The 14890-nt window shown below is 53.5% G+C and overlaps 1 protein-coding gene across 9 annotated transcripts in view; it reads right to left on the reverse strand.

The window, feature by feature from the left end:
- CACNA1A (calcium voltage-gated channel subunit alpha1 A) overlaps positions 1-14890 on the reverse strand; it is a 247265-nt gene that overhangs the window by 87872 nt on the left and 144503 nt on the right. For all 9 annotated transcript variants that reach the window (XM_084756459.1, XM_084756458.1, XM_084756456.1 and 6 more), the window contains exons 17-21: positions 14718-14785; positions 11330-11436; positions 9058-9735; positions 1677-2122; positions 219-357 (exon numbers count right to left, since the gene is read on the reverse strand). In XM_084756459.1, the coding sequence (XP_084612585.1) occupies positions 219-357; positions 1677-2122; positions 9058-9735; positions 11330-11436; positions 14718-14785 (1438 nt within the window). The remainder of the gene's footprint in view (positions 1-218; positions 358-1676; positions 2123-9057; positions 9736-11329; positions 11437-14717; positions 14786-14890) is intronic.

Consider the following 14890-nt stretch of genomic DNA (forward strand, 5'->3'; position numbering starts at 1 on the left):
TGACAAGTTTTTTTTTTTTTCCCTACAAGTGAAGCAAGAGTTTTCAGCTCCAGAGGGCTGGTGCTGAAGTGATCTGTTTCCCATTGTCCGCCACGCCCCCAAGCTGGGAGTCTGGCCCCGCCCCCACGCAGGTGGGAGCCTAAGCCCCGCCCCCACGCAGGAGCCTGGCTCCGCCCCCCAAGGGGAGGTGCCCCCTCCCTTCCCGCCTCCATACTCACGGGTTGGTGGTGGAGAGGATGAACATGGAGCTGTAGGGCGGCATGGGCTTTGGGCCGTCCTCCCCGGAGTCTGCCTCCTCTTCCTCCTTTTTCTCTTCCTCTTTCTTTGGCAGTGGGTCTGGGTTGGCGTTTTTGTTTACTGTTGGGACAAGAACCAAATGGGTTCCTCCATGATTTCCCACAAGGTTCCGGGTTCCTGGTCATGCCTGGAGCTGACACTGAGCACAAGACCTTTGAGAAAGCTTTCTGTGCACCAGGCATCCCCTGACCCTGGGAGCCTGGTGCCCACGATCTACATCGGACAGATGAGGGAAATGCCGCGGCTAGTGTAAGGTCACACAGCTGAGAGGCTGCGGAGCTGGGGTTGAACTGGGCAATTTGGTCCCAGAATGCTAGCTCCCAAGTACTCTACAGAGCCAATGGAGTCCCTGCTTCTTTCGACTTTTCTGACGTGACTGAGACCTGCCTGGGGCAGCTGCCCACGGCCTTGCTTCATAGAATAGAAAATTCAGACCCCTGTGAGAGCACCTGTGGCTCCTCCCTCTTGGGCAGGCCCTCTGGTTGTGTGTGGGGGCTGAGGGGAGGGGGGTCTGTTTCCTCATCTGATCGTTAGTGCACTGTTAAAACCCACCACGAGGTCCTGCTTCGCTGTGCACACCTGTAAACCTGGCACTGGGGGGGGGGGGAGGGGGAGGAAGACAGGAGGGTCACTTCCAGTTTGGGGCCACCCTGGGTTACATAGTGAGAAGCAATCCCAAAACACAATAAGCCGGAGCCCCAAACCGACTCAACGCCCTATGGAATCTACGCCATACTGTCTTTAGGGGCCAAAGCCCCAGGTGACTGGAGAAACCAGGCCGATCCCCCACCGGATTACCAAGACTGGGAGAAGAGCAAAGTAAACACATTTTGAGGTGTGTGCTGCCACAGTAACTGAATTTGGATAAACACAAACGTTTGGGATGAATACAGACATTATCACTGTTGCTAACAGAAATGAGGTCCAGGTTGGCCTTAAATTCGCTATGTAGCTAAGGGTGGCCTTGAACTTGTGAACTTTCTGCCTCTACCCAAAGGTTGTCCTTGGTTCTACTGTGTGCACTCAGCACCCACTCTACCAGCTGAGCCAGATCCCAAGACCCTTCCCTCCCTATTGTGCCACAGGACTATTTACAATGTCGATGCTTCAGGCTGTGTTGTGTGTTTTGGACAGGAGTGGTATACCTAAGCCTTCAAGCTGTCCCCAGCCCGCCCTCGCCCCCTCCCCCCAATGTTTCCATTTGGGGATTCCTTTCTCCTCTGTGGCAGTGTGGGCTCTGTGGAGAGAAGGCAACATGCAGAGGGCGGCCAAAGACCAGCGCCCCTGAGGTCTGCCCACAAGCTCCACTGTCTCCTCCTCCCACCACTGTGAGCCTGGACCACGGAGGAAACAGGCCAGGAAATGCCGCAGCTCCTCACCTTGGACCACAGTGTGGTTGAGGGGCGGGCAGGCCGGGGGGATCTCCACCGCCATGTGCTCGGGTTTCCTGGCAGTCTTTGCTGAGTTGGGCTGGGTGCTGCTGGGGTTGGTGACGATAAGGCTGTTCTCGGGGGTCTTAGGGGGGCCGGGGTTGGACGGGTTGCCCGGGTTGTTGGGCGTCCTGCGGCTGGCAGCGTTCTGGGGGTTGGTGGGCAAGGTGGGACCAGGGTTGGTGCTGTTCCCGATCTTGGCGGGGCTTGGGGGAAGGCCGCTGTGGCCCAGGCTGTCGTGGGGACTGGCAGGCTCCCCGGTGGCCAATTTGTTATTCTTCATGTTGTCAAGATCCTCAGCCAGTGGCAGGTCTTGGCGGCCAAGGTCCTGCTGGATTGGCCTGGTGGTGGACAGGTTGGGACCAGACATGGGGACCCCGGAGCCCTGGTTCTCTCTAAGGAGAGGAGCAGAATGGAAGAGTGCGTAGCTGTTAGGATTAGCGGTGCAGCTGCGAGTAACCCTAACCCTGAGACCACTACCCAGTACCCAGGGCCGCGGCCACAGCACAAGCTCGGTATGCTGCCCTTCCCAGCTCTACTACCACCCATGAGGGCCAAACTTCACCCACTCGGAAAGAAAGGGAGAAAGTTGTTTACTGATTCTGCACACTGAGCGCCGCACAGCTCTAGGCAGGTCAAGCAGCTGTGAACGCTTAAGATAAAAGGGACCACAGCCTGTGAACTCTCCCTAGTTCCGGGAAGGCCGCAGGGCCGCACATGCGCTGTGGTAGACCTCTAATACTGAAGCCACACCCACTGCCCTCACTGTGGGATTCGAGGCAGGGGCTCTAACACTGAATCACACCCTTGGTACTACTTGGGTTATTTTTTTTTTTGCTGGCCCAGTGTGCAAACTCATTCATACATTTCCGGTTATTTATTTATTTTTCTGGTTTTCTTTTTCTTTCTTTCTTTCTTTCTTTCTTTCTTTCTAGACAGGGTTTCTCTATGTAGCCCTGGTTGACCTGGAACTCACTCTGTAGACCAGGCTGGCCTCGAACACACGAGATCTGCCTACCTCTGCCTTCCAAGTGCTTGGCTTAACGGTATGGATCACTATGCCTAGTTCAATTTCAAGTTAACTTTAATCCTTAAGTATCTTCAAAAAAAGATTTAAAAGATACAGAAAACTGAAGTTGGGTCCTGTTCCAGTGTCTGGGAGAGACTGCTGGCTGTATCAGGTTTGTCTCAGGCAGAGTGTCATTGCCAGCTGCCATGGACTTTTCTCTTGAGGTGTACTCCCCTGAGACCTAGGACACTGTCCTAGACCATTTGGAGGTGATCATAAAGTGGCCCTCTTCACAGCATACTTTCTTTTTTTAATTTTTATTTATTTATTTATTTATTTATTTTTATTTTTTATTTTTTTTCACAGCATACTTTCTGCATCCCCCCCTAGACTTCCTGCATTAGCACAGCTCCTGAGATGGGTATTAGGATCAGCTCCATTCAACAGAATAGGAAACTGAGGCAGAGAGGGGAGGACATTTGTCCTGCGTGAACCAGCTTTGATGGGGCTGAGCTGGAATCTGGTCCTATCTAGAAACTATAAACATCATCATCGTTCGGCAAAGACAACAGGCAGTGAACATTTTGGGGTGCGTGAGATGGAGGTGTTGAGGAGTGTGTGAGAGGCTGCGTGTTAAAGGATCACAGTTCTCTGCTACACAGGCAGAGTAAGCCAGGAAACTCAGAACTGCAGCAATCCTGTCCTTGTACCAAGAGGGAGTGGGTTGCCATGGTGACAGATGTAGATGGACTTTGGCTGCAAACAGCTGATCCGACTGGTCAGGAGACAAGTCCCCAGGAGTGGTAGATGTTTGGTAGCTCATAGGTCTTTACCAGGACTCAGGAGCTTGTGCCTCACTTTGGCCACCTTGGGGGTACCACCAGGTTCATCTGGGGTGCTTGGGGGGAACCTGAGTCTAGCAACTATTGAACAATGCAGAAGGAGTGTTCTGGTGAATGCTTCAGAGGGGAAGAGAGGTGAGTGTAGAAATGGGACTGGAGATAAACGGAACAGGAAAAAAGACACTGTCAACATCCTGGGGTGAATGAAACACATAGGGCAGCCTGTGGAAAAGGCCAGAGGATAACCTAAGGGAAGGAAAAAGAAATGGGGAAGCTCATGGGAACTCTGAGCGCTCTCTCTCTCTCTCTCTCTCTCTCTCTCTCTCTCTCTCTCTCTCTCTCTCTCTCTCTTTGGTTTTTCGAGACAGGGTTTCTCTGTGTTAGGCTTGGCTGTCCTGGACTTGCTTTGTAGACCAGGCTGGCCTCGAACTCACAACAATCCACCTGCCTCTGCCTCCCGAGTGCTGGGATTAAAGGCGTGCGCCACCACCGCCCGGCTGAGCTCTCTTAAACAGAATCAAAATGATTCTCAAAACAGAATCCAAATTCATGGCAATCCTCCTGTCTCAGCCTCCTGGGTGTAGGTTTCTAGGTGTGCACCACTACGTCCAGCTCTAAGGTTTTTGATGTCTGTCAGGGAGGGACTTCAGTATTGTTAATATGGTGTGTGTACACTTACTGAGTGCTCATACAGTGCTAAAACACTTGATATAGTCTTGTTGTTTTTGAGACAAGGCCTCTCCATGTTGCCCTGGCTGGCCTGGAACTCACGATGTAGGTGAGACTGATCTCGAACTCACAGAGCTCCCCTTGCCTCTGCCTTCTGAGTGCTGGCAGTGTACCCCATGCCTGGTCAGTTGGTACGTTCTTACTATATTCACCCTTTCATATTACAGAATCTGTATCTGTGGATACAGAACTGACTATAGGCTGGCTTTTTTTTTCCCCCGAGACAGGGTTTCTCTGTGTAGCCTTGGCTGTCGTGGACTTGTTTTTAGACCAGGGTGGTCTTGAACTCACAGCGACCCACCCGCTTCTGCCTCCCGAGTGCTGGGATTAAAGGCGTGAGCCTTTTATGTGTATCTATTAGTGCCTGTATGTATGTCTGTGTGCCAATGGGTGCCCAGTGCCCTTGGAGATTCTAAGAGGGCATCAGATTTCTTGGAACTGGAGTCACAGAAGGTTGTGAGCCATCACGTGAGTGCTAGAGACTGAACCCGAGTCTTCCGGGCAGCAGAAGTGCTCTTAAGTGCTGAGCCCAAGACTGAAAACGGTTTTTCATTTAAGAAAACTGCGTCCCAAATATATAGACCTTTCCTCTCTTGTCTCCTTCCTAACAAACAGTTACAGCTGGGCAGTGGTGGAGCACGCTGTTAATCCCAGCACTCAGGAGGCAGAGGCAGGCAGATCTCTGCGTCTGAGGCCAGGCCTGGTCTACAGAGTGAGTTCCAGGACAGTCAGGGCTACACAGGGAAACCCCATCTTGAAAAAAGAATACAGACTGTATCAGTGGTCTTCCCCACTGCTGGTCCCTGCGTGCTACAACGATATGCTCACCAGTGCAATAGTGGCATTGCTGCTGTGGAGGCAACCAAGTGCTCACTGACTGAATGTGAGGGTTGCTTCACAGGAGGCACTGTAACCTTGATGGGTGCAGAGGTCACAGGCCCTAGTGGGGAACCCACTGTTGTTATTTTGCTAAATGGCCATGTTGCCAAACTGCCTTCTAAATATTTGGTTTTTTTCGTTTGTTATTTTAAACATTTATTTATTTATTATGTATACAGTGCTCTGCCTCCACGGTCACCTGCACGGTCACCTGCATGCCAGAAGAGGGCATTGGATCACATTACAGATGGTTGTGAGCCACCATGTGGTTGCTGGGAATTGAACTCAGGACCTCTGGAAGAACGGCTGGTGCTCTTAACCTCTGAGCCATCTCTGCAGCCACTCTAAAGGGCCTAATAGCTGCCCACAGAGCATCAGGTGTTCTAAGTCACCCGGAGATGAGCTCGAGTTCACAGAGGATGAGTGTGGGTTCCATGCAGACACTACACTGCCTTAGAGATGGAGCCAAAACATATGTGATTTTGGTATCCTAGAGGGCCTCAGAATGACCCCTAAAGACATCCAAGGATGGCTGAACTCAGAGATGCTACGAATTTCACCCACGCTAACACTTACTGAGTCCTTGCCATTGGCTTGGCATTACTCAACACAGTTTATACGTATTCATTCATTCATTCAAATCCGTACATTTTAGTCTACTGCTCACCCTATTTGCTGATGAAGAGATAGGGACCAGAAAGGTACAGTGACGTCCTAAAACTCACAGTGATAGGCAGGAGTATTCAGAGTCTCTGCATTTCAGTACCAGGTTCTGCTCATGGAGCGACCGACCCCCAACATTTAGAGACTTCCAAAGACTCCTCCTGGAGGGCTGGGGTGTGGTCCAGTGAGTGCTTGCCCAGTGTGAACAAAGCCCTGCATTCCATGCCCAACGCCAAATAAAACTTGGTGTGGTAAGTCCACACCTGAAATCCCAGCACTTGGGAGGTAGAAGCAGGAGGACCGGGAGTTCAAGGCTGGCCTTGGCTACATCATGAGTTCAAGGCCAGCCTGAGACACATGAGCTCCTATCTCAGAACAACAGAAAACCCATTCTGTCCTCATCGCGTTGCCTCCCTCAACACAGCACCAGCAGGCGCAACACACCTTCAGTTGCTGCTTATCCTCTCAAGGGACCCAGGGTGCTATCACCCCATCACCCCTTTGCTCCTCTCCTCTCATTGCCCTGCAAGCTGGCTGTCTTCTGATTGACCCCAGAACCTTAGCATGTGCTGTTTTTTGATGGAAACTCTCTACTTTTCTCTAACTGCTCTTCTTGTAGGTCTGATCTGTCTTGGTCACACTTCTCAGAGTGTGTATGCTATGGTTTTAATGTGATCGCCCCATCTACTTAACCTCATACTGGGAAACGTAATCCGTAAAGTTGTCTGATGACAGTTTTTGGAGGAGATCTGGGAGGTAATAGGGGCTTGCTTGGTTAGGCCACAAGGGCAGGGCCTGCCATGATGGTATTAGTGGCGATATAAGACGGAGAAGAGACTGGAGCTGGCATGGTCGCCCTGGGAGTCCCTCATCATGTCAGAGTGGCTGGCATCGTGCTCTATGACTGTGCAGTCTTCAGAACAGGAAGTTGGATAAACCTCTACTCTATATAATGAATAACCTGACCTCAGGTGTCTGGTCCCTCCCTCCCCCCCACTGCCTGTAGTTTCTGGTTGGAATTCACAGTCTGGGCTAAAATGCAGCTGAGCCTTTTCACACTGTCACTGAGCAGAGGAAAACACTCAAGAGAAATGTCTAGGGAAAGAATGATCTAGAGCCATGGTGTTCACAGGAGAATTGTGGGAATGGATGCAGTGATGAAGTAACTGAGGGACGCCGTGGACAAGTAGCCAGTCAGGGTGCTAGTCAGTCCCCATGAGCAGGACTGGCCCTGCAGGAAGAGGCGGCTCTCCCATTTCTCCTAATCCCGACCCTCTCATCTCTCTCTCTTTGAGACAGGATTTCTTTGTGTATCCCAGGCTGGTCTGGAACTCGTGACCTCCCTGCTTCAGCTTCCCAAGCATTGTGATTTTTGTCTGCAGATCCTTGTCTTGTCTAAACTGTCATTCTCTTGGGAATCCCTCAACTACTCAGTGTGTGGCCCTGACATCTGCACTGGGTCTGCTCTTGTTTGGAACACAGAGTCTCAGGGCTTGAGGGAAGCCCAAGTCCTGCCCAGTCACAAGCTGGGCTGCTAAGATGCCTGACTCCTCAGAACCCACACAGTGGAGGGAGAAAGCTGACTCTTGTAGGTTGTACGAATGCCCCTTTCCCACAGGCCTTCAAAAAGCCAGTGTGACGGATCAAGAGGATGTTATCATCACCATCATCATCATCATCAGCAGCAGCATCATCATTTTGAGGCAGGTTCTCAAGTAGCCAAGGCTAACTCTGAAGTCAATATCCTCTTGTCCCACATCCCAAGAGCAAGGATCATAGGAGTGACATCACAGCTGGCTTGAGGAGGGTATTTTTTAACAGGCAGATGGATGTCTCTGTCAATACAGAAGTCCCTGGGCCTCTCTGTAGAGAGTCAGTTCAGGGTCTTCGTGAAGCGCTGCACAATGTTACGAAAAGGGGGCTGGGGGAGGTGGCTCAGAGGTTAAGAGCACTGGCTGCTCTTCCAGAGGTCCTGAGTTCAATTCCCAGCAACCACATGGTGGCTCACAACCATCTATAAAGTGTTCTAATGCTGTCTTCTGGCCTAGAGGTGGACATACAGGCAGAACACTGTATACATAATAAATAAATAAATCTTAAAAAAGAAAGAACCTTCAATCCCAGCACTTGGGAGGCAGAGGCAGGCGGATCTCTGTGAGTTTGAGGCCAGCCTGGTCTACAAAGCCAGTCCAGGACAGTCGGGGCTACACTACACGGAGAAACTCTGTCTCGAAAAACCAAACCAACCAACCAAACAAACAACCCCTCCCAAAAAAAGGAAAAAGGAAAGAAAGAAAAAGCCATCAAGAGAAAGCTGTATTTACATGTTAACAGATACTGCCCCAAACCCAAAAGGGTACAAAAAAAGTTATGAAAAGGATAAGAGAAAGCCCCTACTGGTGGGGTACTGTCACTGAAGATGCCTCCCTTTCCCTCTGAGAGACCAGAGTGGCTTTTCTGATGCCCTCCCTCCACCCCGTCCCCGCCCCCGGCAGGGGACGTGGTGCGCCATCAAGTGAGCAAAGGACTGACAAAATAGCAGCTACAGGTGCTGAATCCCAAGTGCTTTACACTCACTAGTGCTCGTGCGAGCCTTGGCATTGACTGGTTTAATTCTAGCAATGGTTCATCGGTCATTTCTGGGGAGTTCAATTTACAAGTGAGAATACCGAGTGCACTGGCTCTAGAATAAACAACCAGTAATGACTGCGGGCTTTCCCTAGGGCCTGCGGAAGACGCACAACGCGTTAGTCCTTTAGCCTCTCTGGATGCCAGACGGCAGGACCTCAGACGTTTTAAGTACATAATGTTGAGATGGGACGTAGTTCCGTGATATGGTCCCTGGCTAGAATCCTGCAGTAAAGGGCTGAGGGCGTGGCTCAGCATTAGTGGGCCCGCCCAAAGTCCCCCAGTGAGGAGCTGGGGTGTGGCTCAGCGATACAGTGTTAGCCTAGAATCCCCCAGTGTGGGGCGTTAGCTCTGTTGTAGATTCTTGCTTAGAAAATGAGACCTTGGGTCCACCCCAGCACTGAACTGCCTCTGTTCCCCCCATCTGTTAACCAGGTCTGTAGCTCCTGGATACACCCCATGTCTTCCGGTAAGCTGGGCCTGGTGACCCTCACCCTAGCCATTTGGGGAGACGTCCTAGGTCTGGAGTGAGTTGGAGGTCCACCTAGGTCCACCCAGCTGCCTCCCGGAGTCCACTCACTTCCTGCGCCGGTGCCGGCGCTCCCTGTCGTCGTGGGCGGGCGGCCCGTGTCGGTGTCGCCGCTTGCGTTCCCCATCATCGCCGCCGTCGCCATCTGCAGCGCGGACCGGCCTGGCGGCGTCGCGGGGACGCGGCCTGCGCTCCTGCCTGTCGTCGGGTTCCTCCCCGGGCCGTCGGCGCGCGCGGTGTCGGCGAGGCTCGCCTTCAGCCCCAGGACGGTGCGCGTGGCGACGGGGCGCGTCCCCAACTTTGGCGCGCTCGGCGTCCGCGTCCCAGGGTGCGTGCTCGCGGGGCGGCGCGTGCTCGCGCTGCTGAGGCTCGCTCTCACGGCCATACGGGCCCTCTCGGCCAGGTGCGCGCTCAGGGCTGCCCGGCCAGGCGCGCCGCACGTCGGGGTCGCGCGCGCTCTCGCGGGGTCGCGCAGTCGGGCGCAGGGCGTCGGGCGCGCGGCTCTTGTTGGTGTTGTTGTTACGGTTCTCCTGAGGGTCCACCACGAGCGGCCGGTCCAGGTGCGTCTTGACATCGGGCCGCAGCGGGCGCGCGTAGGAGGTGGGCCAGCGCTCAGCCGCGTCCCCGTACAGCGCCTCGCGGCTGGCCAGCAGGTTCTGCTTGCGCATCTCGCTGGTGCGCTGCTCCCACACCGACTTGGTGGGCTTCTGGTTCTTCTGCTGCTCCTTCCTGCAAGGCAAGGAGGGAGGCTGCTTGCCCTGCATGCAGCCGTGCGTGAGGGTGGTCGGATAACGAGGGCTGTGACCCCCTAACTCTAGTGGGTTCTTTCAACTTTTTTTTACATTGACAGAAGCATTTGTATGTGCCTGGGCCCTGGCCGTCGCAAGTGTGTGAAGGTCAGAGGGCAACTATTTGCGTTCCGTTCTCTACTATGAAAGCTCCTGGTGCGTGATGGCAACCGCCTTTCCCGAGGAGCCATTTTACCTTGCCCTTTCTTTTGGATTGTTCAGTAGGCCAGTTTCCCACCTCCGCTCCCCCACTAGATGTGCGATTGGTCCATTGATGGGCTTAGAGCCGCATGGACTTACAAGAAGTGGCAGAAACTTTAGGAGACCGGTTCTACTTGGAAGAAGTTAGGTGAGCGAGAGCCTGCATATTTAAGAGCCCTTGGCACCTTTTCTCTTTCTGCTCCTTGAGCTGAGCAGTTTGGCTCCACTGTAGGCTTCTATTAAAATACTCTGCCTCACTACAGGCTCCAGTGGTCTGAGCACTAGAACTCCTGTCTATAGTCTCCCAGTGAGAGACAGGGTGTGTGTGGTCAGTGGTGGAGGCCTGGCCTGCGTACGGCCTGTGAGTCCCTGGCTTCCATCCCCAGTGCCAGAACAAATGGCGGCACAAGAAGCCCTGTCTGATCGGTTTCCTCTGGGCTGTGAGCAGCTGGGCATGTGCAGGCGGGAGCTGTGGGCAGCCCTGGAGGAAAGCAGTTGGCTGTGCGAGCCTTTTGTATCACGGACCCTACCTGTCTTCCCCTTGACCATCCGCAGAGGCGTGGCTCTGAGTGTTTGTGAACCCCCCTTTGATGAAGACACCTTTGCTCTCACTGCCTCCGCCAGAGAAAGGTCCCGCCCACCTTCAGAATCTGACTCCGAGTCCAGCGGCACCCACCGCACTGCCCAGGCCTCATCTCCTCTGCATGGGCCAGCCTAGGTTCCTGGACTTGATCTTCAGGCCCACATCACCACAGCCACCCCCACAGTCTCTTACCCCACGAATAACTAGAAGACATCTGAGTCTGGTCTTGACACTCTACTGTTCAAGGACTCTCTCTGGCCCTCACTTAATTATGGATGACCACCCCTCTCAGAGCCAAAAGGCAAGTTTTCTCTGAGGCCCACAAGGCCTTGCCTATTCTGCTTCCTTCCTTGCTTTTTTCTTCAAGTCTGTCCCCTCACCCACTCTTTTCCAGCCTTGCCAGTCTCTTTCTTACCTATTCCAGAGACACCCCTGCTGCAGAGCCTTGGCTCCTCTCTCGTGTCCCTCCCTAATAATTTACTTCCTGGAGACAGCATCTCACTCTGTCCATCTAGGCCTAGCTGTCCTTGAACTCACACACAGGGTCTCACACGCCCCACTTGGCTGCTGCTTTTCCTGCAGTGACAACAGGACCAGGTGCAAAGTAGGTGCTCATTAAATCCTCGCTGGGTGAAAGTGGGTGAGAGGGCAAAGGCGCCCATTTCTCCTAGGCTCAGCAGTAGTTAGGGGGTCCACCCTAACCCTCTCCACATGTTAGCCCGAGTGGCACCCGAGGCTTAGGGACACTTACACGGCTATGGACATGTTGGCCGCAGACAGGGGACTCACTTCTGCTACCTCCTTGGCTTTCTGTAGTGCCAGTTTCTGGTTGGCTGCCTCTTCCTCTTCTTGCTCATCCTAGAAGGCAAATGGGGTTCCTGTTCACAAGAACAGACCTGGGGTCCCACGTCCCACCTCGCTGCCAGCCAGGGGCAAATGTGAGGTACTGAAAAACAAGTACCCGGACCTTAACCAATGGACCCAAGGTCCCCAGTCAGACTAGGTAATAAAGTGAGTCTACCAGTTGGATCGCTAGCTCATTAACCCTTTGTAGCCCAGGCTGGTCTAGAACTTGAGATGGTTCTGGCTCAGCCCTCTCCAGTGCTGGAGTAACGGGCATGGGCAAGCATGCCTGGCTCCCCCTACCTCTGTCCCCTCAACTTCCTTATTGGTGCTGGGTGGACTCTGAGGCTTTGTGCTAGCTAGGACAGAGCTCTGTCGCCGGGCTGCAACCCAGTCTCGTGTCTGTGGGTGCTCTGTGCTTTTCAGGCTGTTTTAAATGCTCAGAACTAGCTCCCTTAGACATTGGGCATCCCCCCACTCCCTGAGGCAGAAGCCCACCCCCCACCTCCACCCCCTGTGGCAGAGCCATAGCTTGTACCACAACAGCCCAGAGAAGGAAGTCTGGGGTCTATAAGATCTATCTTCAGTCCCCACTGTGGAAAGATGGGGAGGGAAGGATGGGGTCATGGCTTCAGTTCATGACCTAGATGTCTGGGGACTTGAAGTCATTTATCTATGTCTCAGAAAAGCCATCAGAGACTGGGTGTGGTAGCCCAGGCCATTAATGCCAGCACTCATGAGGCAGATCTCTGTGAGTTTCAGGCCAGCCAGGGCTACAAAGTGATAGTCTGTCTTGAGAGAGAGAGAGAGAGAGAGAGAGAGAGAGAGAGAGAGAGAGAGAGAGAGAGAGAGGAGGGAACCATCAATGGAAAGACAATGAAGAAAAGGAGAAAAACAAACAAACCCCCAAAAACACCAAAAAGTGGAGCCATTGGGGGGTTGCAGGGTGGCTGCCCCTACCTTCTCAGTTCCCCTAGGGGCCAGAAGGAACCTCCACTTTGAAAACTGTCAGTGACAAGGAGGCAGGGCTTCCTTTCTCCCGGCACCATGCCTAGAATCTTTTAAAACCAAGTCCTTAGAACATTGGCCTCAGCAACACTGAAACCAGAGGTTCCCAGGCCCCTGGCAGCACCTGCAGACTCAGAGCTGCCTCCCGGGATCTGCATTTTCAGCAAGCTCCTAGGTGGGCGTGAAGCACACTCACATTTAAACCTCTCGTGTGCAGTGGAGAAAACCACACATTTCAGATTCAGACAGCCCAGGTTCAAATCCCAGCCTGACCCCTTAATTGCTGTGTGACCTTAAGCAGTTCTCTTAACTTCTCTGTGCCTCTTCTTCATCACCTATACTTTCAAGACTCCCTGACTCCTCCCACTGCACTTTTCTCTTCAGCACCATCTGACAAATAGCTGTTTTACAAAATGCGTCTGGTTTCTGCCTGGGCCAGGGATGATCTGTTTTGTTCGCTGCTATGTCCCTGGCTTCTGGGCCAGGGCCATGCTCACTGTAGTTACTCAGTACATGATTAGCGGATGAGGAATGGTATCTGTAAAATGGGGCCTCAGACAAATGCCTTTTCTTGCTTGAGGATTACAACTGTGTGACCTGTGTGTCCAGTGGATGAAGGGAGAGATTGGGGTCTGCAGGCGAGCGGCCGCTTCCCACGCCAGCCTCCTGTATCTTGGATGAGCTCACGGCTGGGTCGGCCTGTGGGGACACATGCCAGCCAGCTTCACGGGTGGCTGAACTCTTGGCTTTGTGCCTGGGGTGGGAGACTTCCGCTATTCCCTGCCTGAGAAGGTGGGGCCGGGAAATTTCTCCCTCCCTCCTGCCAGGGCCAACAGATGGAGGGTTGGCAGCCCCTAGCCCTGTGGCCCCAGTGTCTTGGGTTCTGAGGCACTAGGGATGATGCTGTGAAATTGAAGGTGGGGGGAGGGAGACTCCAGACCTGGGAGAAAGCCGCTACATGCAAGCACTGTGGATTCTGTAATTCTGCAGAGGCCCCTCTGACCTCTGACCTCTCAAGATTGCACAAAGTGCAGTTTCTCTGAGTTTTCTTCTCCCAGGCGGATGCTCCCATCTCTGGGTACACAGCTTTCCCTCATCACCTTCTCCAGTTTCCTTTGTGGAGTGCATAACCGGGCTGTCCTGTTCACGGGCTGTCCCCACCAGGGTGCACGAGGAGGCTGCATTGTTGAAAGCAGTGCCCCGGTGCCTGACTGATGTGGGCCTGATGACACTAGGATGTCTGAGGCTGCCTTGAGGGGCACGTGATGCCAGTTTGTCCCCAGTGTATTCAGTAACACTGAGTGCTAGTGAAACCTGGGCTCTTTTCTTCCTATTTCTTGTCCCATCTCTTCTCCTCTGCCCTTTGCAGGGTTCTGTCTTTGCTCTCCTAGTTCCTAGTGTATGGGCCTATGCATCTGCCATCCCTGGCCTCAGCTTTCCCACATGTGGATTGAGGACACACACACACACACACACACACACACACACACGGGAAGCCAGGCTCTTGCCATGTAGCATAGCCTGGTTTTAAACTTGCAATCCTCCTGCCTCAGCTCTATGCTCACACAGGCATGCACCACTACTGCACCAGCTGCATGATGCTTTAGGTAGTAGCTGTAGCTGTCATACCATCCGGGACAATGGGCTTTGTCTTTCGGATCCTCAGTTTCCCCTTCCCCAAAAGGAGACTACAGGAGTGCCTGGCACCCGAAGCACCACAGTTCTTTTCCATTGCCCCTCCGAAGGCCAGCCTGAGGGCATTTTATCTGCCCAGCCCCTCAGCACGGGGTCACAGGTGGAGCCACATGCCTACAGACGCATTCTCTGCCTTCCCAGGCAGCTAACCTCGAGGCATCCTGTCTGTGGTCTCCCAGCAACTGACCCCTCACAGGCTCCATGTGGAAGCCAGAGGGAGGGTGAAGTGGGGGCATTCCCCCCCTACCATAGTTCTGGCTTTCCAGAGGTCACAGAGACTAAGATGGCCCCCTTTCTCTGCTCCTGCCTGCGGCCCTACCAAGTCACGAGTTGCCCTGTTCTTGAGTTGGCAGAGGCGCCCGTTATCCTGGAACCCCATATTCCTCAAGCCCTTGGGTACAGCTGGCTATCTGTCCTCAGTAGCCACCACCTCGCTGTTTCCTTCCCCTTCTGAGCTCGATCAGGGACAGCATGGCTCCAGGAGAGGCGCCTTAGTGTTCCCATCCCCAGCAAGAGCGGTGACCCAGCCCCCACATCCCTCCGACCCCTGCTGTCATGATCTGTCACGAGCAGGTGGTCACTCTGTCCTCCACCTTGGTGAGCTCCTGGGCGTTGGCCAGGTTGTCCACTGCGATGGCCAAGAATACATTCAGCAGGGTGTCTGTGTATCGAGTCAGGGAAAGAAGCTAATGGAAGCATACTGCCCGGAGCCTGGGCATCTGGGTCCCTCCTGCTCCACCCACAGCCAGTCTGTCCCTGGTCCCCA

Source organism: Acomys minous (assembly GCF_964271855.1).
Source record: "Acomys minous genome assembly, chromosome: 14".
Lineage (NCBI taxonomy): Eukaryota > Metazoa > Chordata > Mammalia > Rodentia > Muridae > Acomys > Acomys minous.